The sequence below is a fragment of the Pelodiscus sinensis genome, chromosome 7 (assembly GCF_049634645.1).
Source record: "Pelodiscus sinensis isolate JC-2024 chromosome 7, ASM4963464v1, whole genome shotgun sequence".
NCBI lineage: Eukaryota > Metazoa > Chordata > Testudines > Trionychidae > Pelodiscus > Pelodiscus sinensis.
In genome coordinates, this window is record NC_134717.1 from 33,425,033 (window position 1) to 33,452,539 (window position 27,507).

Consider the following 27,507-nt stretch of genomic DNA (forward strand, 5'->3'; position numbering starts at 1 on the left):
TTCTGATAATTTATAATATAAACCAATAATTTCTTCCTAAAGAGTCATGTAATAAGTGCATTATAGATAAGAATATGCATAAAATAACTATTTTTGGTTCATTTGTCATAGACTTAGTAGGAGCGTATAGAAAAGGGGCAGTATTGGATCCTAACAGTATATAAAATAGAACTAATTCATAACAAATCCAGGCATGTAGGTATCTACAACTAGGAAAGCCTGCTGCTGGAGTTAGACTATAGAGAGGAGAAAAAAAGAGGAGATGGAGAATTTAAATATTTTTCATATCAATATTTTTCTTTTTTGAATTGCTAAAAGATCATAGTAAATGCAAAACTAACAGAAAATAATGTAACAAAATGATAATTGTTTTATGTTTAAGAGCCTTTCATAAAGTTTAGCAAATAAAGTCTAGATGTATTTCAATTTATTAGCACTATGACCAAGTACACCATTAAAGAAAGCTTCCTATGCTGAACACTCCATAAATCTGTGTATAAGACATTAAAATATCTGAAGTATTGCATGCTTGAATAAGTAAGTGTTCATATCAACTAGATCAGTAATTGCACTCTACCAAATTTAAACCTGACTTAGCAAGGAAACAATGACAAAACGAACATTTGATTTTAGTCAGTCATTAATTTGTGTGGTATTATTTATAAATACTAACATTTTTCTCTATGCTTTTTTATAATTAGAATAACATTTGTTAAGAATATCTTTGAACTATCTAATACGATTAACTACCTGTTTGTTACTGTTACAAGTGAAGGAGGACAGTAATAGCCACTGGAAGCATGTTCAAAACTTCGAGGGGTATTGTCGATTTTGTAACAATATCCACCATGTCTCTCCCATCCCTTAAAAAAAATAAGGGTTATTTATATATATAATAAATATGCACAGTTGGTTTGGTTGTCAAGCAAACGACCCATGTTTTGACTTTCTATGTAACCACCACGAATGTTATCCTACGTACTCCTTTCCTTTTTGCTGTTCTGGAGTTCTTGTGGCCATACCTGACTGACAGTCTGGGCTTTCAGTAGCCCTCAAGTTCCTGCCATCATGTGATGAAATATTCAGCTCATAAATGGGAGTTATTTTTCATCTACTTTAAAATGAATACATATACAAGAAAGGAAAGGATTACTTATTGAAATATGGCTGATATCACTGACTCTGCTTTGTAAAAACAAGAAGCTAATAATAAGTAAAATACCAATATTCATTTTTTAAAAAAAGGGACTGTTGTGTCTCAGCAGGTAGGTAAATAGATGTATTCCCATTTGACAGAATCAAAAACTGAGAATATAAATCTATTACACATGACAAATATTACATGAAAAGTTTATTTTATGATCTTTGATTTGTAGCTTGTAGGTGTAAGTATTTGCAAGGTAAAGCATAGATATAAATCAAGGCATTAATACAATAAACTGACAAGCCTCAAGCCTTTCAAACAATAGATTAGCTAAACTAATCAAGATCTAAGTCCCAAAAGTCCTTAGCTTTAATAGCTAACCAGGAGTAATCCTAGACCATAAAACATCACCATATCATAAGACAGAATACTGTAATAAACAAGTATGACTGAACTGCAAACAGCTAACCATAACATGCCAGTTTATACCAACTTCAGATAATTTAAATTAGGAACATCAGCAGATATCCAACAACAAAATGCAATAGTAACTAATTGATATATTAATGAGCTTTAGGTAAAAGGCCCAGTAACTTGAAAGGGAGAAAGGTGCCCCTACATTAGCAGAGTGAGGAAATACAGATAAGGAAAAGGGTCTGAAACTCCTACTGAATATGCATTACGCAAAAAGGACAAAAACTGTATCTTGGCCAGTGGCAGATTAGCCACAGAGGCAAATGGGGCCTCAGCAAAATGGCCTGCTCCATTTACTTGGAGCACCTGCTGGGAGAGCAGGGCCAGGGTGCGGGGACCTTGCCCTGCAAAGCCTGCCCAGCATTCCTTCCAGGGAGCAGGGCAAGCCCCCTTGCTCCAACCTCACTCTTTTGCAAGAGCACCAGGGGAAAAGGGATTGCAGGTGAAAGGGGCAAGGAGGGGACCCCACTTGCTCTGGCTCAGAACCCCACAAAACCGTAAGTCACCTCTGATTCTGGCCAGTGTACCTGTGGAGAAGCCAGGAAGATGACAACTGGTGATGATGGCGAGGATGACTCACACTTGTTTTTTCTGCAGGGAGTGGTGTGAGTTTATGGATGCTCATATGTGGGGTATTTTGACCATCTTATATTATTTGTCTGCTTTTCTGGGTTGGAGTGGTTGTAATTTATAACAAATATTTCAAGGACAAATCTTTAAATGACTGCTTCTTACAACAACTTCTGGAACCCACAAGAGGAAAGGCAATTCTTGATTTAATCCTAAGTGGATCACCGGATTTGGCCCAAGAGGTGAATATAGCTGGAAATATTAACCTTAATATAATTAAATGTAACATCCCTGTGGCGGGAAAAACACCAAAGCAGCCCAGCACTGTGGTACTTAATTTCAGAAAGGGGAACTACACAAAAATAAGGAGGTTGTTTAAACAGGAATTAAAAGGTATAGTGACAAAAGTAAAATCCCTGCAAGCTGCATGGAAACTTTTTAAAGACACCATAATAGAGGCTCAATTTTAATGTATATCCCAAATTTAAAAAGTACAGTAAGAGAACCAAAGAAGTGCCACTCTAACTTAACAACCAAGTAAAAGAAGCAGCAAGAGATAAAAAGGCATTGTTTAAAAAGTGTAATGTAAATCCTAGTGAGGGAAATAGAAAAGAGCATAAAGTCTGTCAAATGACGTGTAAAATTATAATTAGGAAGGCCAAAAAGGAATTTGAAGAACAGCTAATCAAAAGCTCAAAAAGTAGTAGCAAAAAAAATTATTATTTTTTAAGTACGGAAACAAGCAGGAATCCTGCTAATCAACTAGTGGGGCCACTGGACGATCAAGATGCTAAAGGAGCACTCAAGGACAATAAGGTCATTGCAGAGCATTTAAATGAATTCTTTGCTTTCAGTCTTCACAGCTGAGGATGGGAGAGAAGCCTCCTGAATGGGGAATGGAGCGAGTAGCCCTTGCCTGCCCAGTTTGAGCTACGTCAATTGTGTAGCTTAAGTAGAAGTAGCTTATTTTGGCTTTTGGCGCTGTCTATACAGCAGGAATTCCGAGAAAGAACACTCTTCCTCTGACTTCCCTTACTCCTCGTAAAATGAGGGTTACAAGAGTCGGAGTAAAAAGTCCTTCAGCTTGACATTATTTTGCCATTATGTCAAAATAACTGCTTGTAGTGTAGACATGCACTATGTTGTTTTTTTAATAACATCAGTTATTCCTAAATAACACTGCTGTGTAGACATACCCTTACTATATTAAATTAGGCATTAGTTGTGTTTTACTTTTTTTTGTACCCATTTCTGACTTTTATGTCTTATTACTTGTGGTCACTTGAAATCTTTCTGTAGTTGATTTATTTGTCTTATTGTTATAAACCTGTCTCTTTGGACTGTAGCATTTAGGAAACTCCATTTGGGATAACAAGATTTGTGCATCGTCTCATTTTCTATTAATAAAATGGAGAGCTTTATATGTGATTATATTATCCAGGAGGGAGTGGGCAGTACAAGACATACATTTCTGGGGAATGGCTGGGCCTGGGAATTTGCTGGTGTTGTTCTACAGTGTAATTAAAGGGTGACTGTCTATAGCACTCATCCTATATAACAGTGAGTAACTTACATGCTGGAGGCTGTGTGAGAGCAGACCAAGAGTAGTAGCTCTTATTGTTTAACTGACCTTATTTGGCTAAATGTGACCTAAACTCCTTCTGTAGACCAAGCCACAGGGAAGCAATGTAAATGGACAATCCAGACTGAAGAACTGGGAACACAGCTGTGCATCAGCCCAGATTATACGTTATCATAGTATTATATGTTGCAGCTGTATTATTATTATTTTAAATTGAAGGTGCAATGTTTACTTAATACTAAAAATGGCTCCAATGCTGATCTTTGATTAAAAAAAATCATCCTCCTTGTTATTTACCTCATATAATTTTCTTGCTTTGTTTTCAAATACAGCAATATGTTTAATTTTCTTCAGTTATTTTTTAAAAATGCCAATAAGCACAGGATAAAAACAATGATGCACATTAAAGCTATTACACAGGTCTAATTTCCTCATCCAAGATGTTCATATAGGGGAAGAGTTGACACAGCTTTTGTAAAGGGAAGTCATGCCTCACCAATCTACTAAAATACTTTGAGGGTATCAACAAGCACATGGACAAGTGTGATCAGTTGATATGGTGCAGTTGGACTTTCAGAAGCTTTTCACAAACTTCTACACCAAAGGCTCTTAAACAAAGAAAGCAATCATGGGATAAGCGGGAAGGACCTCTAAAGGATTAGTACCTGAGCAAAAGATAGTAAACAAGGGTAAGAATAAATGATCAGCTTTCACAAATGGAGAGTGGTACTGGGACTGGCACAGTTCAACATATTCATAAATGATCTGAAAAAGGGGATAAACAGTGACATGGCACAATTTGTAGACAGTAGAACATTACTCAAGATGGCTAAGTCCAAAGCTGATTGTGAAGAGTTACAAAGGGATCTCACAAAACTGGGTCACTAAGTAACAAAATAGCTGTAGAAATGCAATGCTGACAAGTGCAAAGCACTTCACACTGGAAAACATAATACCAATTATACAAACAAAATGATGGGGTCTAAATGTTACCACTCAAGAAAGATCTTGGAGTGTCTGTGGACAGTTTTCTGAAAACATCCACTCTACATTCAATGGCAGTCAAAAAAATTTAAAAAATGTTAGGAACTATTAGGAAGGGGACAGATAATAAGATAGAGAATGTCACAATGACACTGCACATGTCTATTGTACACCACAACTTGAATACTGCATGAAATTCTGCTTTCTCCATCTTAAAAAGATTTATTAGACTTGGAAAAAGTACAGAGAAAGGCAACATAAATGATTAGGGATATAGAATTGCTTCCATATGAAGCACATTTTTGCAGTGTTTTGCAGATTTCCTTAGAGATTAAGGACTGAAGTATCAGTTACAGAGTGAAAGTTTTGTGAGAAATGTTCACCCACAGATTAACGATCTTGGGAGCTTAAATTCATAACTTTGCTAGACACTAACAATAATAGTACATTACAACAAATTATAACTCACTTACACTTCTCCCAAACTACCTCTGCCCCCTTCTTTCCATTATTTCACCCTACCTCCTCATGACTGGAGGGGTGTTAACAGGTCACTTAACCTTAAACAATCTCCTAAAATATATGTTAATTATTTATGCTAAACACTCTGTTCCATTTTGTATTAAACTGTGAGACTGAGTATATTTCCTCATACCTGAAGAGCTACGTGTCAGCTGTAGAGCTTGCCTCTGTCACCAACAGAAATTGGTCCAATAAGAGATATTATCTCTCCCACTTTGTCTCTCTATATAATTTTTGTTCATCAATTGTACTTGCCATTCTGGCCCTTAATACATCTCCTTCTTTTCTGTGTTATTTTCTGCAGGCATGGTAACATTAATAATATGAATACCAGGGAGATGGGCCCTTTTAACCACAAGTGCCAAGAAGCAAATAAGAAAAATGCCTATTTTAATGCTATACTAGAGTAGTTCTGAACATGTCAATTACATTACCAAGGACCATAACTGCTCATGATGATATGCATATGATATGCTGTTGTAGCTGTGTTAGTCCCAGGATATTAGAGAGATAAGGTGGGTGAAATAATATGTTTGACTGAACCAACTTCTCAAAAACTTCTCTCTCTCACACTAACAGAAGTTGGTCCAATACATGCATTACCTCTCTCATTTTGCCTCTCACCTATCTCTTCCAACAAGTAACTGAGGGTATGTCTACACTACAGCGCTAATTCGAACTAACTTAGTTCGAATTAGTTAATTCAAACTAAGCTAATTCGAACTAACGGATCCAGACTAAAAAACTAGTTCGAATTAGTGTTTTGCTAATTCGAACTAGCATGTCCACATTAAGTGGACCCTGAACCGGGGTTAAGGATGGCCGGAAGCAGTGCCGGCAGGGCATCAGATGAGGACTTAAAGCGTGGAGCTGCTGTCTCAGGCTAGCCGAGGGCTGTGCTTAAAGGGACCCGACCCCCACCTAGGACAGACAGTTCTCAGGGGTGCCCTGCTTGCACAGCAGTCCTGGCTCGTACCCCATTCCTCCCTCACCTCCTTCCACTTACCCTTCCCTAGCCCCCCCTTCCTGATGTACAAAATAAAGAAAACGTGTGGTCAAAAATAGAATCTCTCTTTATTGAACAAAACTCGGGGAGACTGGGAAAAGGAGGTGGGAGAGGGGAAGAGAGAGGGTGGGAGAGGGGAGGGCAACTACAATGATCAAAGGTTTGGAACAGGTCCCATATGAAGAGAGGCTAAAGAGACTGGGACTTCTCAGCTTAGAAAAGAGGAGACTGAGGGGGGATAGGATAGAGGTCTATAAAAGCATAAGTGGGGTGGAGAGGGTGCATACAGAAAAGTTCTTCATTAGTTCCCATAATAGAAGGACTAGAGGACACCAAAGGAAAGGAATGGGTAGCAGGCTTCAAACTAGTAAGAGAAAGTTGTTCTTCACAAAGCAAAGAGTCAACCTGTGGAACTCCTTGCTGCAGGAGGCTGTGAAGGCTAGAACTAGAACAGAGTTTAAAGAGAAGTGAGATAAAGTGATGGAGGTTGGGTCAATGGAGTGGTATTAGCCAGGGGGTAGGAGTGGTGTCCCTGCCCAAAGTTTGTGGAAGGCTGGAGAGGGATGGCACGAGACAAATGGCTTGGTCACTGTCTCGGTCCATCCCCTCCAGGGTCCCTACGGTTGGCCGCTGTCGGCAGACAGGCTACTGGGCTAGATGGACCTTTGGTCTGACCCAGTACGGCCATTGTAAGCTCAGGGCTCAGGGTCGGGGGTCTCAGTGGACCACCTTGATTTTCATGCACACCTGCTCCTGGGTGGCCAGGCTGGCAGCTCTCCTGCCCTAGATGGCCACTTTCCTGTGCCTAGTGCGGACGTCGTGGACGAGGTCCACGATGTCCGCACTAGACCAGGCGGGTGCCCGCCTCTTGCGGTCCCGGGCAAGCTCCCGGGAGCCGCCAGCTTGGTCCCGGGAAGAGGGGGAGGACTGGGGGACATCGGGTGGCTGGCTCGAGCCGTGCCAGGTGCAGGGTCTGCTAGCTGTGTGCTGGCAGGCTTGCACCTGGCACGGGCACCGTAGCCAGCCCGTGCCCCTTTAAGAGGTCCGGGGCTGGAAGGGGGGCATACAAGTTTCCCTGGTGTTGGCCAGAGTGGCCACCAGGGAAAGCTGGGGAGGGCTAGCCTCCCACTAGTTCGAATTAAGGGGCTACACACCCCTTAATTCGAACTAGTAAGTTCGAACTAGGCTTAGTCCTCGTAGAATGAGGTTTACCTAGTTCGAACTAAGCGCTCCGCTAGTTCGAATTAAGTTCGAACTAGCGGAGCGCTAGTGTAGCGCCTATCAAAGTTAATTTGAACTAACGTCCGTTAGTTCGAATTAACTTTGCAGTGTAGACATACCCTGACAGCTCCAGAACTCCTACCAGAAACTGCTTTAAGAAAGGTTCTTAAAAATCATTGTTTTAATTATTGGTCAGACTGCCATAGAAAGCTGAACTTTGTTTCAGACATTTGCTGCCTATTAATAGACAATAGATTAGGAAAACTAATAGCTGAATTAGCAAATAAAAGTTTAAAAAAGAGTCACATATCTCATGGTGAGTTGAGAGAAGAGGAAAAATAGTGATTTCTGCAATTTTTGGCTAAGGATGTGCTGTAAAAATCAGAAATATTACTTGGTCTGAGGAACAAGTAATAAAATCAACAGAAGATAAAAACCTTAGTAAAACAGATAAGACTAGAAAGCTTCATAAAGACAAACATGCCTGGGCTAAAAATCCTTGAGAGAAAAATAAGGGGCATAATGAATTAAAAATCAGATGTGAGACAAGCCACCAGAATTTACCTATAGTTAGTTAATATACATCAATAATGACAAAGAAAAGGAAAATAAGTAAAACTAGAATGGCACATAAAGGGAAATCAAGAAAAAAGTTAACAACAAGAAGAATTTTCTATGACATGATGCCAGCTATGCTAATAAAAAACAACTTTAGTTTGGGGATACAAAATACACTTAACCAACTCATATACGATAGATAGAAAAAAGAAAACAAGTCCAAAATAAAATTTTAACTTACTACTTTTGTTCAAATGCACACAACCACTTCTATCAAATTAAAAATTAATAAACCCTTAGAAATCAAGGAACTATACTAAGCTTGAGCATGTTTTACACTACAGGATGAAAAACAGAGTACATTTACCCTGAAAAGGTAACTCCCACAATACATTCCGCTACTTATAACCTATAAATCACACATGTGAGTTATGATGCTGGGAAGCACTTCCCTGCCTCTTGCAATAATTGAATGCCTTCAAGTAGCATTGAGTTGAGAGAACTCAGCATCTCTCATTAACGGGTTGGTCCCATAAAACTGCCTCTGTTCATCCCAATGAGGAACAAAGGAGAGTGGGAGCAAAATTAAGAATAGCTTTCTGAAGAAAAATGTGAATCTGGTGGGGTATACAAACCCAATACTGGGATAGAAGGAGCAGTTCTGGGACTAGGAGGGGACCTTCTTGAATTTTGGTACGTGGTCATGGACTGGCTTCAGGCCACTGGAAGGGGTGGACCTGCAGGTGGAAGGGGTGGGGCTGAGAGCTAAGGAGGGAGAGAGAGTGAGTGTGAAAGAGACACACTGTGTGTGAGACAGACTTTGTGACACAGATTGAGTGTGTGTGTGGCACAGAGACAGGAGTGTGTGTGTGGCATTCTGTGTGTCACAATGACTGTGTGTGTGGGGGCACAGAGACATTGTGGCACAGACAGGGTGTGTGTGATAGTGACACAGGGGGTGTGTGCTGACTGCTGCTGGGTTAGTTTCTAAGAGATGCCATGCACTGCCTCTTTAAGAAATGGAAAGCTGTCCTGCTCTGTCCAGGCGCGTGTGTGTGGGTGTGTGTGTAAGAGAGAGAGAGAAATCTTAGAACAGTGAACTGACTCTTAAGACAGGCACTCCTCTGAGTCACTTACAATCCATGCTTCAGATTGGAGCAGCCCTGCTGTGTCTCCCTTCCTCCCCAACCCCTGTTCTGTTGAGATGGGGTACAGAGGCAGAGGGACACTCTGACTTCAGCACTTCCCTCCACCCAGCTCTGCGCAGCTAGCAAGAGAATCCTGGGAGAAGCTCGGCGAGGAACAGAACAAGGTGGAGGGGAGGGGCAGCAGAACACACGCTACTGGCTGGAAAAACAACAGGAAAAACTATGTAGCACTTTAAAGACTAACAAGATGGTTTAATAGGCGATGAGCTTTCGTGGGCCAGACCCACTTCCTCAGATCATATTCTGGAACAGAATTGAATTGGCATGACTATATATACCAAAGGAACACAATGAAAAAAGCGAACACTTTTTTCATTGTATTCCTTTGGTATATATGGTCATGCCAATTCTGTTCCAGAATATGATCTGAGGAAGTGGGACTGGCCCACGAAAGCTCATCGCCTATTAAACCATCTTGTTGGTCTTTAAAATGCTACATAGTTTTTCCTGTTGTTTTACCAAGATCAGACTAACACGGCTACCTCTCTATTACTATTCTACTGGCTGGAAGTATGCATGCTCTGCTAGTCAGCTGGGCGTGCCGGAGAGAAATGCTTGGTGGACCAGATCCGGCCACTCTGTTTTATTTTGCCCATCTCTGGAAAAGGGGATAGAATGGCAGGGGAACCCAGGCTCTCAGGACCACCATCAGGATGGTATAAACCAGAGATGGGGAACCTTGTTTGGGTTGGGGGCTGCTGACCTACAAAAAAATCAGTCAGGAGTCACACACAAGTGAGAAGCAAAAACAAACAAACAAAACACACACCAAATGCTCACTGAAGTGGCCCCTGCCTGAGAAGGAGAAAGACACTCCCTACATTCCCCTCACACACCAAAGCCTGGTAGGGTTCCAACTAATAGATTTTGCCCTACAGGAGGGTGATGGGTGGGGCTGGAGCACCAACACAGGCTCCCCTGCTGGGGGTGAGGAAGCCCTGAGCCTCGGGGGCCAGATCCAGGCAAGCCGAGGGCTGTATCAAGTCCCCGGACCTTAGCTTCTCCATCCATGGTATAAACCTTTCCCCGCTTGAGATAAGGAGATTAAAGCTATTGTAAGCCCTGAAGTAAGACTGTGAGATCTTGGGGGCCCTCGATTGGGCTAAAAACTCCTTTTTTGGGGGAGGGAGGAGTTGGACTTATATAATTTTTTGGACTCTGTGATCCCAGAAAGGGATGATTTCAAGAGTTAGAGGCTGGAGAGATGTTAGCATCTGTGATACTAAAAGACCAGGTTAGATCAGGGTCCCAGGAAAATTCACTTGAGTATTACTATAGAGCAGAGTAATGTAGTAGAAGTGTCTTTCTATCTCCTTCATTTATCTTCAATAGGAGTATTACCTGTGTAGATGCTACAGAATTTAGCTAAAAAAATATTATTCATTAGAAAGGGAGAGAAAAGTTGCATATGCTCAATTTTGATGAGGTCTTTACTGTGCTTGCAGCTTTATAAAATATAAAGAATGACATATTCCTACTAAATAGCATGAATTTTAACAACAGCCTATGCTTAAGAGCTGTAGTGAAGGAGTAGTGTATTTGAAAGAAAAAGTTATCTGTAACAATTCTGTCAGTGCAATGACTTTATATAATTAACTACAGATATCTGAGTATCATAATAATACCATTTTCTACGTTTGAGCACAAGAATGAAACAACTCAGAATTGTTGTGTGATCATATATTTAAACTTAATTTGTAATAGTACTCATAAAACACATTTCAGAATGACAAAACACCTGAGAATTTTTACTTGATGTACCTCAGAATGGAAATTGGCCCAAGCACCCTAAATTTGGGGAAATTTTTATTTTGATCCACATCTGGATCAAAATATCACAGAAAGTATCTCCATACTGATCTGAATAGAAATCCCAGGTCTTAAGTGAACTGAATTTGGGAGAAAATTGGATCTAGAGCCTAACTTTTTAGCTTGGTCCCTTCTCCATTTTAAATTGAATTTGTTGTGTTTCTTGACTTCTACTCATAGCTGTGTTAATTAAATATCAGAAGGAAATCTCCCCCTCCCACAACAGAGGGGGGCATTACATTGTGCTGCAATACTGCTTTGCAACTAAAGCAAGGACGAACATTTCTATTTAAAAAGCTTTTATTAAACTTTTCTATAGTGTTTGAGCAATTTTCAAAGACACCAAACTCCACTGATCTCAGAATGTTTCTTTATATTGTGTCTGATGAAAAAATTAGCAGCAAAAACAGAAGTTTTACCGCTGGACCACACATTTAAAAAAGCTTGAATTCCTATTATTTCCTCCTATTTGGATAGCTCCATGTTTTTCCATTTGTTTTACGAAAGTGAAAGGAATGTCAGACTGAGTGTAAAAGTTCATTCTCCATATCAAAGAAATTGATTGTTTTTCACCCTGACATTCCACTTGAAACTATGAAAACCATCTGTGAGGTGGGGCACAGATTATTATTTGCACAGATGGTCTGCAAGAGCATTTTGACTTTTGATCTAGAAAGAAATAGGAACTTGGGTCACCACCACGGACAAGGCAATGATCCATAAAAGGAGCACTTGCAAATCTTACATTAATCTTTGGTTTATACTTTTTTAAAGCCAACAGTAGGAATTAAATTTTCCTAGGCAAACTCAAGTATATTTGTAATGTGAAAAAGTAAACATATTAGTTATATGCAAATATGCAAGTGTTTATATCACATTTTATAAAGTAAAAAAAAAAAAAAAAAAAAAGCATTAAGCAAACTCCTCACCTCTTGACAGCCTGATTCCTCCTTGGACGTGACATTTTCAAACCATCCTTCTCTTTTACAAATGTAAAAATATTTATCCTCACAATTTTTAACTTTCCAGCGTCCTGCCTAGTAAAAAAACAACCAAAGAAATAAAATACTAAATCAAACACACACATACATGATTAAATAGTTTCTTTTTTTGCTTACAGATTTTTGGGTGAGAGACAGTCAAATTCCCCTCACTCATTTACTGTGTTTAGTCTTCCCATTAACAAAGGCAAGACAGATGTGTCTGTTGAATGTGAAAATGAAATACCCTTTAACTGACTGAAGTCAATAGAAGTTTCTGTTGCCAGGCCTGGCCAAAGGGCTTGCAGGGCCCAAGGCAGGATGCTGAGAGTGGGGCACCGGGCTGGTGGATGGTGAATACTCAGGGGCACGGGGCCCAAGTCATTTGCCTTACTCACCTTGTCCTAGGGCTGGGCCTGTCTGTTGCTAGCCTCTCTCAGAATCATTTCATAGATGTTTCTTACCTACCATGCAGTCTTGGGCTATTAATTCTTTTTCACACATATAATCTTTATTCAAGCAAGAAAGTTTGTGGGACTGTCTCCTTTGGCATTTTAAACTATTTGACATGCACAAAATGAATGTTCTAAATATTAAATCTTGTGCCTCTGTCTCTTAATATAGTCATTTATACCTGTGCAAAAGGAATGGCAAATGCCTACGTGTATCTCAATTATAATTTAAATAAATATTGTCTTCAGCTCCAAGATATTAGGCCTGATCTTCCAGTGTTCAGTTACCAAGAGCAATGCTTGGTTTCTGCTGGATTACTCCCATCAGTAAGGATTGCATGAGGAAGGGTTGCAGGACTGCAGGGTTGCCCATGATTACAGGGACTAGATTTTGTGCAAAGTAGTGTATTCTTTGGCAAAAACATACTTTATGGTAAAACCTGAAAATGGTGTTGTATGGTATGAAGGAACGAGTTTATTAGTGGGTTAGAGCTTTATTGAATTATCCTTTGGCCAGATAAAATACTGGCAAATGTTTTTAGGTATTCTTGTTTGGCTAGTAGGAATTGTAATTTACCTCTTTTTTTTAAATGTATGCCTATTGCTCCCATTCTGAAAATCTCCATTAGATTTGGGACTCAATCCTGCTGCCACTAAAAACAATGGCAAAACTTCCAGTGAGCTGGAGTGGGAGTAGGAGTGGGACCCGGACTACAGAGTCTGTTCTGTTCCCTAATGGATATTTTTACCAGATGTTCCATAAACTGTTATAAATGCTGAGAACTGAGAGCAACATGAAACCAGCGTACTGTATAAAAATATTCATTCAGAGCTTTTAAAGTCAATAACCTAAACACAGTGAATCAAGATGCACTTTATATGGATTTTAAATTATTTTCTCTTCACTGGAATAAAACCTCCTTCCCCCTGGTTTTTGTCCTTTTCCATTTGGCAAACATTGCATTTGTTCCACTTCTTGTTAAGGATGAGACCCAATGGCTGTAATTCATTCTTTGTTTTGTTTGTGCATCATTATACTTTTCAAGACTCAGAGTCAAAGCACCAACAGGCGACATCATAAAGGTGGTTGGAGATGGAAAGATATAAGCATATTAAAAAGCCTAACAATGATCACGACCAAGATTGATTAACATAACTTTAGTTTTAAAGGAAAGGAGAAAAGAAAACTTACAGATCCTTCTGCTGAGACACAAAGTTGACTTGTTTTCTGAAAGATATTTGGTTCTTGCTTATGCCAGTTAGTGAAGGTTACTAAGGAGCCATCAGACCATTGAAAAATAATGAGGTTTTTATTACTGTTCAAGCCAATCCATGTTTCAGTCACATTTTCTGAAAAAGATATTTTAGATTTAGATGAAGCAGAAATAAAAGCCAATTATTTCTATATAATAGCGCCTTTTAAAAATGTAGGATTTCAGTCAATGTCCTCTTTTTAGTTTTGAAAAATTAATTACACAAACTTTTTGAAAATTTACTCTAGGGATATATTTCTGTTTCACTTTATAAAAAATATGCCTGTCAAGTAATGTGATGTTATGGTCTGCAAATGATCATACAAGAAGGAGAAAACATGGTATAGAAAAGAAAGTTGACTATGGAGTAAGTATCCTTTTCCACTTACTCTCTGCACCTGGGAATTAATGGGAATTCTGCTCTACATGTCTGGGGTGAGGGGACATGACATCTTAGGAAGAGCCACTGTAGGCTCCAACTGAGAGAGGAAAAAAGTATCAGACACATTACTTTGAGCAGCAGTTCTCACTCCATAGCTTTTGCACAGGGATTATTATTGAATTACGTAAAACCCCATGCTGCCATACAGATGTAATTTGTAAAGTATAAAAAATAGATGCAAAAATTCCTGAGGACTTAAGAATTGGGCAGCAACAGACCATAAATTCCAGTGATGATTGAAACGGATGGTATTGTAAGCACAGTACACGCTCACTCATCGCTTCAGACCGACAAGCCTGGAATTTTACTCTATAGATGCTTCAGAGCAGTTTGCAGGCACCAAGCCAATAGTAAAATGAGAAGGTCAAGAATAAGACTGCAAAGGGTTTATTCAGGACTTGCTCAGAAGCTAGACTATACCAAGATTTATGGTAACAGGATGTTTTTTGTACAAGATATCTTTACTTTTTGCTAGAATTACTGGCCATGTCACTTGACCTTCAGACTCTGATGCTAGTCCCACTTCTTAGAGGAACAGTGTTTTCTGAAGCCTTACCAAAGGGTTTAGTGCTCTTCTTTTGCATCAAGGGGAGAATATAGCCCTTTGCTATCTTCATACACCTACTTTTTTTTTAACATAATTTCAACTGTGTTCATTGGGGTAGCAGACGAGATATATATTTCATTGTTGCGAGGATCCTAGAGGGAGCAGGCATCATAAGTTCTTACTCTATCATATGTCTGTACAAGACAAATAATTATGCCTGAGTCATTGGGAAAGCTATCATTAAAAGAACTTAATGAATCAAAAATAATTTGGCTATTAAAAGTAACAGTTTAAATTAAATCTCCAGCACTCACCTTGTTCTAGAAAGTTAATAAGTAACTCCAGTTCTGCCAAGGAAGTTATACTAATAAGGCTGCTATTATCAGTCTGGCAAGAGAGGTGGGCCTCATTCCAGCTCTTTTCCTCTTTGTGAAGTTTGTAGCAGTTGAGGTTATAGGAATACCAGCCAGGATTACAGTTGGTAGGATGATACTTCCATGAATCTTAATTAAATAATAAAATATAAGAAAATGTCACACAAAATTAATTTTAGGCTATACTCTATTGTTTTAATAAAAAAAGTCACAGCTATTTTTTAATTTTCAAAAGAAGAAGTATAAAACCATCCAAAACTACAAGGTAAAACCAGAGCATATCAACAGTAATAAGTATCAAAATACAAATGCTAAATATAGATGATTTTACTGTAAAAACCAAAAAAAAATCCATCAAATGAACTATTACCATTGAAAGACTTACCAAATGTTTCATACTCAGCACTACTTCCATATTTTTTGCATCCATAAGGCAATCTAGATTCACACTTGTAACTTTGCCAGTCATACTGCACCTTTGAATTAAACACCATACAGTGATTTTCTTCAGGTGGGCTATCAGTGAGATCTGCAAACAAAATTTTTTTTAAAAAGGTAAATTAACCACAGTTTACTTTTGACTTGCAAAACAAGCTTATAGTTGTCTACAGGTTTTATCACAGTGACAAACAACAAGCCCCCGAGTAAAGTAGAACAAGTTTTATTGCTCAGAAGTGGGTGATGCAGAGGAAATGATTGAATTCACAGGAAATGGGTGGCTGAACAGCACCAGGTAAGTGGGGGATCTGACCTGACCTGGGTGACCCAGGACTTGAGCCTGTAGCCCTGTCCTCCCCAGGTGGGAGCCCTATCTGCTGGGCCACCTTACTGTGGGTAGGTCCTTTATCCTGCCTGCCCCAATGCCTCCTGACCTGGGACTTGAACCTGTGACACTGTCCTCCCCAGGTGGGAGCCCTATCTACTGGGCCACTTGGGAACCCACCCCTCCACCTTACCACGGGTAGGCCCTTTATCCTGCCTGCCCCAGCGCCTCCCAACCCAACCCCGGTGGGATAGGGCTCCCGCCTGGGAGGGGGTCCAGGGGCTGGGCCCAGTTGCTGAGTGTATCGTAGAGTTGCCAGGTGTCTGGTATTTTCACCTCTTGGCAAGGAAAAAAACCCCCAAAATACCAGACATTTTTAGGTGTCCAGTATTTTCTGAAGTTTTCTTACTGGACAGGAGTCAAAAATACCGGACTGTCTGGGTCAATACCGGACACCCGGCAACCCTAACAGCACAATCTATATTTGTTGTTGCATGTTTGCTCACCGAGAGCTATCCCATAAAATACCTGAAAAGTTCTATGTCCATTTTCTGTGGAAATTAATAGCCTTGAAAGATGGGATGAGGCTTGTCACAGAGGATGTCATATTAATGTGAAACTAATCAGTCCAAATACCCAATAGAATGTATTTAAAATACCCTTTAATAAGTCCAATTCACTAAACTCTCATCTACGTCACTGGAATTTTGAATATGCTTCCAAACGAAAATGCAAAAAAGGCCAGTTCCCTTACAAATCTCAGTTATGGAGCGCATATAATTACAGTGCACTAATATGGTTAAAGAGGAACATTATGTACTTGATCTCCAGTTCACAAATGCCAATGGTGCCCCATCTGACCACTGCCAGCCAGCACATTCATCCAGTCTATTTAGGCCTGTCCATAGCAGAATTTCTTTGGTGCTTAACTTCTCTGAAATAGAAAAACATATAAAATGAGTTGAACATTTCAGATGCAGCTATGCTATTCTGAGCTCTCATGATGATAAAAAAGCAAAACTTAAAACAAGCCCCCAGAAGGCTTAGGAATGTCACTAGCATTTAATCTTTGCTCTTGAAAATGTTCTATTTCATTACTAATCAGTATCATACTACCAGAGAACTTAACTCAGCCAGTCACAGTGCAGGGATAACATGATTTCTTACTCATAAAATACAAATAGACCAAAGTTCAAGAAGTGCAAAGTATGCAAAACTGTCTCCTGCAGTATCATTCAGTGTTATTGCTCTTAGAACTCACAATATCCATGTCAACAATAACACGATTTCTTCACATTCCATCCTGTTTCAGCTTTTTCTTCATCATTATGAATAAAATATGATTTTAAGGCCAATTATGTATAAAATATTCAGTGCCTTCACCTGCAAACTGTAAACATTTCAAGCCCTGCTGCAATATGAATTTCAGAGAGTTTCCTGTTAGCCACATTCTATACTGAATGTGATAATTGTTGAGATTCCCTCCAAGACCTCTTTCCACTTGGCTTCCCAAGAACTCAGTTTGACTCCAGACTTTGTCACTAATCTATATCTTTAATTGGCATATGCAGCAATGGTATGCTAAGTTGATCAGGTTAAAATGTAATGAGGATAGATGCAGTGTACATAGAAACTCTCTCTCTCTCTCAATCTCTGTGCGTGTATATATATATTTATACATAACTGCATTTACTATACACTGAATCACACATTTTTTTATTGGCTTCGTTACTTTGCCCTATCCTGACATTATCTATCCTGACCTCTTCTTTGCCACCTTTCTGCATTCCTATCTTATCTTGTCCATCCTTATCTTGTCTGTGGCTACCTGGTTGTCTTCCCTGTTATCTTGGCTGGCCCAGACTTTCTGTCTTTTTAGCCTAATGATCTGTTTGCCTCCAAATTATATTTTTCAAAAAATGAGGCCTCCTTCCGTGTATTAATCACTCATTTCAGATCAGTTCTCAGCTATATCCCCCTGCTTCTGTCTGTTTTATATTAGCATTCATTTCATCTGCATATTCCTGTCTTTCTGTGCTTTTTTAAAAGTTTATTATCCAGCAACACGTGCCTAAGACCACAGTAGTTGTAATTATTTGAACCGCCACCAATATTAGGCTTAAAGTAGGAACCAGGGCATGCAAGCTCATCTCTTCTGCTACAGCCAACCATTCCTCATCAATATCATCCACAATTGTTTGTTGCTTGGCTATTAGCTGGGCATTGGACACAATCTGCTCTATTTTCCTTTGTACCGAATCAAATACCAGAGGCAGCAGAGGGGGCAATAGGTAGCCAGTCTGTGAGGGGAGATGGTTTTTAAAATGGCTCTATATCAAAGGCAGCAGCATGGAGTGGCAGGGGGCTCCTCAAGAGGGGGCCGGAATCACTGGGCTGCCGCCCGCCCCCCCCCGAGGACTATAGAATAGTTGAGTAACCAATAAGAATTCATGAGGTTAATCGACTATTCAATTAACCGACATTTAACATTCCTAGTGGAACCATGGTATCACTTTCAAACCAGCCTCCACCAAACCAGTAAACAACTGATGATAGTATAAACTATCCATCTGGCTCCCATGTCACTACAATTAGTTCCTATAATCACACGAATAGGGCTGAAATTCCAGTGCATGCCACAGTTTCCTAAATCCATATCAACTGACTTCTGTTAGCTGGGTTGTGTCTGGCACCGATCAAGCAAACATCAAGATGCTCCTTTAGGTTCTCTTCCAATTTGCGCCACAACCCCATCTTTACCAACCTGTTTCTGGGCTCAGCCAGTGTGGGATGGCCACCCACAGTGAAAATATGCACACAAAATAGCATATCTTTTCACATATCTCATGGTAGCAAGCCATTTTCTGATTTTACACCTAAGGGTACGTCTAGACTACATGCCTCTGTCGCCAGAGGCATCTAGATTAGGCTACCAGGCATAGGAAAATGAAGCGGTGATTTAAATAATCACCGCTTCATTTAAATTTACATGGCTGCCGCGCTGAGCCGATCAGCTGTTTGTCGGCTCAGCGCGGTAGTCTGGACGCGCGGGTGTCAATATCAAAGGCATTTGTCGACCACGCAGGTAAACCTCATCCCAGGAGGCATACCTGGGTGGTCGACAAATGCCTTTGATATCGACACCCACGCGTCCAGACTACCGCGCTGAGCCGACAAACAGCTGATCAGCTCAGCGCGGCAGCCATGTAAATTTAAATGAAGTGGCAATTATTTAAATCGCCGCTTCATTTTCCTATGCCTGGTAGCCTAATCTACATGCCTCTGGCGACAGAGGCATGTAGTCTAGATGTACCCTCTGAGTCCTTCTTCTATTACTAAATCCAGCTACCTTCTCTTGCTCCCAAAGTCCTAGATCCAACCCTTGTTTCAGAATGTTTAGAAGTCACTCCACTTTAGCTTATGTTTGTTTCTGACACTGAATGAGCATTGAATGAGCACTGGAGGTTGCTTCCAAAGTAGTCTCCCATGGCCAAGGAGGTCCAGTGACTGCTGCATCCTTGGCTTCCTTTTTTCCTGTGCATCTCAATTTTAACCAACCAATATCTGTCAAACTGCTTGGCAATTTGCTACATTGCCAGGATTTGCTACATACTAATAAATTTCATTTGTCCTCCCTCAGTAGCCCAGTATGTCTTCTGAGCCCACTAGGCTAACATTAACACTGCTCTCCTGAACACACAATCTGAGTCCAGAACTATGGTCAGTTTAGAGTGAGAGCCCTTTACTTTCATCAATACATGGATAATTACTGCCACCTCTGCATACCGAGTCAATTTACTGCCACATTTATATTGTAAAGTGTTTATAATCTTGCCACCCCTCAGTTTTACTGCTTGCCAGACCTTTCTTCTGTCCTATGCCATCTACATATCAAACTTGCTCTTCTTCTTTAACCTTGCCAGCATAAAGTTCGTTAAAGACTGTATACCAGGATGCCAGAGGGGCTTACTTCACACTAATGTACCATCCTTCCTATACAAATTCCTGCATTCTGTTACTTTGATTCCTTAAGCTAGACAGACTCCCTATATTCTCTATGCAAAGCCAGTATCCATTTCTAAATTCTTTCATTGCTCTCTTACTAACCTCATACTTTTCATTCTAGCACTAGCTATAAACATGTTTTGCCTGTCCACCAGATATTTGTACTTGATAATAGCCCACTGTGGTGTCAGCACAATTTTCTCACACCAGTTATACTTTAGTTCAACACTCTGCTGCACTTATGTAGCAAATGCCACCAGCTGATCCCAATCTTCATATTTCTGCATGAACATAATCCCTATATTGTTTGGCATTACCAATGGGTATATAAATATCTTAAATCTTTGCCAATACCAAAGCGCTCCCCAAAAGCCTATTCAACTCAGCCTCAGCTTCCATGTGTTCTTCCTGCCAATCCTAATGAGTTGCCATCGTCAATTCATACAGTGGGCTTGCTGGGGAGAAAACTCCCTGTAAAACCCTGTTATCTGAAGATAAGATTGTGAGTCTGTTAAGTCTGTGGAGATGGGGAGTTTGGAGATTCACTCTGCCCTCTGGTGGTCTACATTTTGTCCCTTCTTACCTATTCACACCTCTTTCCTCACCTGCTGTGTTGTTTCCACTATTCATTTTTAATCCTGATTGCTGCAGACACTGCAAGACCTCAAACAGATCCTTCTTATGTTCCTTTTCCATAAGAAATTGAATCAATGTGTCATCAGTGTACTGGATGAGTCTGTCTAGCTGAGAAAAGTCCTGGCGATACTTCCTCATGTGAGCATGGAAAATGGATCTTTGTACCCCTAGGAGAGGACTGTGCATACATGCTGTAAAAGCCCCATGCTGTAAAAGCCTCCTGTACTGAGACTCTGAGGCTAGGGATCACAACCCATTTCTAATGCCCAGCACTGAAAATCACTTCATTCTATGAGAGATTTTTGCAGACATCTCTTAGTAAGCTGTCACTAAAGGAGCCACAGATTTTGCCCTATTATTTATGCTCCTATAGTAGGGGTGGATAAATATGGGCTCTCAGGCTGGATCAGGTTCCCCAGGGTTAGACTCTGGTGGGCCACCATATTCATCTGTTCCTCTGCAGGTACTGGTGATTGCAGTTCCCGTTGGCTGCAGAGCACCATTCCTGGCCAATGGGAGCTGCTGGAAGTGTTGCCCACCCCACACCACTTCTTGAAGCTGCCATTGGCCAGGAATGGCAATCCACGGCCAATGGGAACTACACTCTATAGTCAACACAAGCTTGGTACTGGCAGCTGTTGATACTAAGTTCTTCACTGGGTGGTGAATCCATATCTTCACACCATCTTCCCATGTGCTTCAATCCTTACCCCACTCTCTTGTGGAGATATAAGTTTCATAGTCAGCTATCATCCTGCTTTCTATTTCAAGATCATACTTTTGTGTTTATCACACCTTTCTGCCTTCTCCTAGAATATCATCCTTTGTCCTTTCAATTCTTCACTTTGTTTCAGAAAGTGGTTGCTGGCTCAGATGGATTTTTATAGCTGAGTGCTGTCATCCCGCTATTCTATAAGCAAGTCCCGCTTGCTCTGTTGCTGAGACAGCTTGCAGCTGAATTCTACATTCTGACCTTGCAGACACATCTGATGGGTTTCCAATATCTGGATCTGGTCCCAGAGGACTTGCAGAAATACCCTGTGTTCTTACACTGGCTTTGTAGCTGTTCCTACATCTTAGAAACATTATACATTTTTCTCTGTAGCTCCTGCTGTAACTTTAGGTTACAAAGCTGCAGAGATGTCAGCACCTCATCTTTGCACTGCCAGATCGCCTCAATCTTAGTCCTACTGTCAATGTAAAGAGATTTCTTTTCCATCTGTAGTTGCCTGCAACTCTTCTGGTTCTCCTTTAACTCCTCAGTGAGCTTATCTGTCTGTTCTTAGAGCCAGGGGCTCTTCGTCTGCTTCACTATCTGCAGACTTCGTAGTTGCTTATTTAGCAGACTTTTTTTTCTTTATCTCCCGTTTTAGACCCATCTCCATGAGTAGCTGCTTGACTAAGTGGTACTGGTGTCTGCGTCCTACCATTGGGATGGATCTCTCAGTCACTTGTGATGCTTGTCAGCTCTCTTCTCTTTCAGCTTCAAATTCTTCTGCATGGCACTGTATCATCCACCCACAGTGTCCTGGCTGGTTGATGGCTTCTGTCAATTAATTCCCTGGCTCCCTTAGCTGCTTGGTGGCCAACAGCCTGGCATTATTTGAATCAGATAGCTAAGCCACACTGTCTTCACCTCTACACAGTGAAGGAAGATCTGATTTGGACACCATCATATTTTCTGTCAACCTAGACTCAACGTCTGCTGTCCTAAACTGATTCTCCCAAGTTATGCTATTGCTTTGACTGTGTCAAATTCAAGCAACCCCAGCCTCAGAGCTGTTTTCCTTCTAAAATATAGTTTCCCTGATTCTTTGTATTGGCCATCACCATGACTGGTCCCTCCCAGTTAGGCTCTGTTGTGCCCTTCTCACTTTATTCTGGTGTCCTATCCAATGATTGGAGTATCACATACCATTAACTGTTGGGCTTCTTGAGCCCCATGCTATACTTTCTACTAAGGAGATTTAGTTAAGAGAGTAAAAACAGTCATATGGAGTCTGACCAATGATTCATCTAGACTAGTATCCTGACTTCTGACAGTGGCCAATGCCACATGCTCCAGAGGGAATGAACAGAACAGGTAATCATTAAGTGATCCATCCCCTGGTATCTATTCCCAGCTTCTGGAAAACTGAGGTTAGGGACACTTCAGTGATGGGGTAGTATCACTGGCCTTATTAGTTAATAGTCATTGATGGATCTATGCTCCATGAACTCTAAGGGTGCATCTACACAGCACCCTTAGCTTGAAATAAGCTACGCAAGTTGCACAGCTTATTTCGAGTGTATTTCAAAATAGTTCCGCAGTGTAGACGTACCCTAATTCTTATTGGAAACCATTTATGCTTTTGACATTCACAATATCCTGGGGCAATGCGTTCCACAGCCTGATTTTCCATTGTGTGAAGAAGCACTTCCTTATATTTGCTTTAAACATGTTGCCTATTAATTTCATTGGCTGATCCATGGTTCTTACGTTATGTGAAGGTGTAGATAACACTTCTCTATTCACTTTCTCCATACAATCCATAATTTTATAGACTTCTACCATATCCTATCTTGTCTCCTTTAAAACTGATTACCCCAGGGATTTCATTCTTCTAGACCTCAAACTATGTTTTATCATTCTCTTCAACAGGTATTGAATCTTTGTTATCTGAGAGCAGGTACCCTTTATGGTCTTGACCTCCCCAGATACCTCAGTACAATGCAGAAGCCAGTGATCTACTCTGTCTATTTCTCCTGTGGTAAACCCAAATTGTGTGTCCCTCTTGACCATAATACCAGCACCCACCTGGCAGCACCATCTGACTTGCTTCCCTTTGTGGTCTGCAATGACTGAGCCTATGTGGACAGTGCTGTGGCTGATGGCTGGAATGGGTGCTTTTGGGGTTATCATTATTACTCCATCTGCATATCTGGGACATCAGACATCTCATTCTTGATGCAGAGGCAGTTGAACTTCTGGTACAAAGTTGTAATCAGGGCATTCACTGCTTGATAGCTTCCTAGTAGCTAGTTGTGGTATGGCATAAGGATGTTAAATTTAGATTAATCAACTAATCGAATAGTTCCCTCAGGTACTTCTATATCTCAAGGCCGCCTTCTTCAATTCTCTGGTTTCAACTAGGGATGTTAAATTTAGACCGATCAACTAATAGTTGATGGAATTTGCATAGAATATTTGATTAGTTTAGAAGTGTGCCTCTGCCTTTGAAATGTAGCCCGCTGGCTCCTGCTACATTTCAAAGGTGGAATCACCATGGGGAGCACAGAGTTAGCGGGGGATTCAAGCAGTGCCCCATTGGCTCCATACTCCCTGCTTTTAAAATGTACAAGAGCCCTGCCAGTTCCCTGATATGCTCCTATGCTCCTGCCCCCTCCCCATGGTGACAGTGCTAGAGGAAGCCATCTTTTAAAGGGATGTAAAATTTCGATTAATTGGCTAATCGAATAGTCGATGCAATTTGCATCAACTATTTGATTAGTCAATAAGGATGCCTCTGCTTTTGAAGTGTAGCAACAGTCCCAGGGCTGTTGCTACACTTCAAAGACAAAAGTGCTGAGGGGAGCATGGGGCCAGCACCACTCAAGCAATCCCCCGTTGGCCCCATGCTCCCCATGGCATTTCACAGCAGCAGTGCCGCATGGAGCCCCGGATCAGCCGGGAAGTCCCCAGCTGACCCCGGCCTCCACGCAGTGCTGCCACTTTGAAACGCTGCATGCAGTCTGAGGTGTTTCACATCAGCAGACCCCAGGCTGCACATGGCGTTCAAAGCAGCGGATCCCAGGTTCCATGCAGCACTGTCACTTTGAAATGCTGTGTGCAGCCCAGGCCATCAGGGGACTCCTAGCTGCATGCGGCATCTCAAAGTGGTAGTGCCAGATCCTGGGCTCCATACGGTGCTACCACTTTGAAGCACCCTCTTCACTTCCCCCTGCCTTGCTACCTCGTTCTGATAGAGGCAGGAAGGGGTGGGAAAGTGACTAATCAAGTCACTAATCAACTATCCAACAACTATCCAACAAGCATACGCCAAGGCCTTAGCAGTGATTCCCCAACTTTTCAGCATCATGCCCCCTTTTTGATTTTTGAGAAACCTTCATGTCCCCTTTTTTGTTGAGCAAAGAAAAAAAAAAAAAAAAAAAAGGAACTGACCGGGGCCAAAAACCAAAATAACAGCAAAATTTAAGGGGGGAGGGGTGTATGGGGAGGCTGAGTCACCTCGTGCCCGCCCTGGAATTTCTTCAGCCCCCCCCCAGTTTGGGAACCCATGCCCTACAGCTTCTTTCAGTTAAGCCTACTGGGCTTTGATTGGCTGCTTCCATGAGGTGTCTCTGGTCAGGCCTGAAGGACCTACCTTTTCTGCCCCTTTCCTGTCATTTCACTGCTTCCTGGACTGGGATGCAGTAGGAGCATATCTACCAAAGACATGGGGGGGGGATAAGTGTGTGGATAAAGGGGGTAGCTGGGTCCTCTAAATCGCTACTGTGGTACCAGGTGGTGTGCTCTGGGCAGAGATAAGGGCTGGCAGGGTAGGGAGGGGAGACAGCAGGGAGGGAGTAGTGCTGAGCACTAGTTGCCTCCAGTCCCTCCCCTTCTGGGAGCACAGAGCCAGGCCCCATCCACCTTGCTCAGATCCCGGAAAGTGTGTTGGCTTCCCTGAGTAAGACTACAGGGATAACTTTATGGAGCTGCAAGGCTCCAGCACCCATCCAAAAAGGCTTCAGTTCCAAGAAAGAAATAAAAAGCCACATTGCAAACTTCTTGGGAGGGGAAAGAATTATTAACATAACTACTTCCTGGAGTAACATATACATAAAGTTTGGACTTGGTTTGTTAAACCGAAACTCAGATCTGAACTTCTCCCAAGTCTGGGGATGTTTGGATCCAGCTTTTGATTGATGCCCATTTCTACTAAAGAGCAATATTTCACCCATAGAATGAAAACTTGGCCCTTCTGAAATTAATTGCAGAACTGCCCAGCTAAACAAGCAAAATATATATTTAAGTAAGTTTTAATATAACTGCACAGCTGCTCACCACTTATATACTTCTGCTCTGTCATGTCTGTGATACTCAGCAAATCTCCTCCTTGTGTCTGACATGCAATACGTGCCTCATTCCACGAAAGAATAGAAAAAAGATTGAACTGATAGCAAATGTGGGTGTCAGGGTTCTTCTCCCAAAATATGTCACAACCAGGCTCTGTGTGAAAATCAGTTAAAAACATGACAGAAGAAAACCAATTACAGAGATAAAAGTATAACTATCTAGTCACTTAATGTTGAGCACCAAATGGAAATGTCATCAAAGCATGAGTTTGAATTCATTATCAATGTTCTAGTGCAGGGTCGGCCAACCCATTCTGGGCAAAGAGCTAAGATAGCAGTGGATCCAGCGCAAAGAGCCAGGGCAAAGTTGTCGAACAAAACAAAACAAAAAAAGCAAACATGATTCCGGGATGCATTAACAGGTGTGTTGTGAGCAAGACACGAGAAGTTATTCTTCTGCTCTACTCTGCGCTGGTTAGGCCTCAGCTGGAGTATTGTGTTCAGTTCTGGGTACCGCATTTCAAGAAAGATGTGGAGAAATTGGAGAGGGTCCAGAGAAGAGCAACAAGAATGATTAAAGGTCTAGAGAACATGACCTATGAAGGAAGGCTGAAAGAATTGGGTTTGCTTAGTTTGGATAAGAGAAGACTGAACGGGGACATGATAGCAGTTTTCAGGTATTTAAAAGGGTGTCATAAGGAGGAGGGATAAAACTTGTTCATCTTGGCCTCTGAGGATAGAACAAGAAGCAATGGGCTTAAACTGCAGCAAGGGAGGTTTAAGTTGGACATTAGGAAAAAGTTCCTAACTGTCAGAGTGGTTAAACACTGGCATAAATTGCCCAGGGAGTTTGTGGAATCTCCATCGCTGGAGATATTCAAGAGTAGGTTAGATAAATGTCTATCAGGGATGGTCTAGACAGTGCTTGGTCCTGCCATGTGGGCAGGGAACTGGACTCGATGACCTCTCGAGGTCCCTTCCAGTCCTAGTATTCTATGATTCTATGAAAAAGCTCTGCCCCTTTAAGAAAACACATTTAAATGCGTTTTGAGGCTTTTTGGCCACAGCAGGATTCCGCAGCTCAACTCCATCTTTAATTCTACGTCTTTCATGGTCGCTCCGGATGGCTCTCCTGCCCGGGTCAGCACAGGAAGCCGGGAGGAGAGGGCCATTTTTGGAGGCACAGGGGTGGCTTACGAGCCATGGGGAGGGCTTCGCGAGCTGCACCTGGAAGGGGAAGAGCCGCATGCAGCTTGCGAGCCTTGAGTTGGCCACAGCTGTATTAGTGTAAAAATCACACAAGGAATTAGGATGCTAGTGACTTTTAAAAGAGAAAATGAACTGCCCAGCTTTTCACAATGTTAGCAAGTATTAGGGGCAATGTTCCCTCCAACCAGCAGCACAGCTGCACAGGTGATTAATCAGACCTGCTCAGTCAGCTCTGAGCAGGAAGCCCTGAGCCTCTGACTGGGCGGGGCAGATTTGTGAAGCTGTGCTGCTGCCTAGATTAGAAGGAACTCTGACTAGGGGAAGGTCCTCACCTGGTGTAAATTGTCACAGCCCACTGGAGTCAGAGCTATGACTAAGCTTACTGGTAAAACTAACTCATAGTGAACTTTGTTGGAATATGATGAACTCACATCCCCATAGCTGGAGGGGAAAGGCATTACAGCTCCCAAGTGCCCAAGAGGACTCTCTGTTAGGTGATGACCATATTATAAACAGTTACTAAGCAGTACTACCAAGCTCACTTGCATTAAGATTTGCTGACATTTTCCCATTCTAAAACCCTGTTTGCAGTTATTCATAACTTTGCTTAACCATTTGGACTTCAATTTTCCACATTGCATGTCTCTCTTAGGAACAATTTTTTTGGGAAAATGTTAGCCAAAGTAGTTTAGCTGTTTCCAAGAATGTGT

The 27,507-nt window shown here is 41.3% G+C and overlaps 1 protein-coding gene across 3 annotated transcripts in view; it reads right to left on the reverse strand.

Moving 5' to 3' along the window:
- The window catches only part of LOC102461834 (secretory phospholipase A2 receptor), a 191,163-nt gene that overhangs the window by 153,225 nt on the left and 10,431 nt on the right, over positions 1-27,507 (reverse strand). For 2 of the 3 annotated variants that reach the window (XM_075933483.1, XM_006111649.4), the window contains exons 4-10: positions 25,578-25,742; positions 16,710-16,823; positions 15,512-15,655; positions 15,067-15,255; positions 13,703-13,860; positions 12,008-12,115; positions 751-863 (exon numbers count right to left, since the gene is read on the reverse strand). In XM_075933483.1, the coding sequence (XP_075789598.1) occupies positions 751-863; positions 12,008-12,115; positions 13,703-13,860; positions 15,067-15,255; positions 15,512-15,655; positions 16,710-16,823; positions 25,578-25,742 (991 nt within the window). Of the gene's footprint in view, positions 1-750; positions 864-12,007; positions 12,116-13,702; positions 13,861-15,066; positions 15,256-15,511; positions 15,656-16,709; positions 16,824-25,577; positions 25,743-27,507 lie in introns of those variants that run through there. The other variant, XM_075933486.1, reaches the window with a different exon arrangement.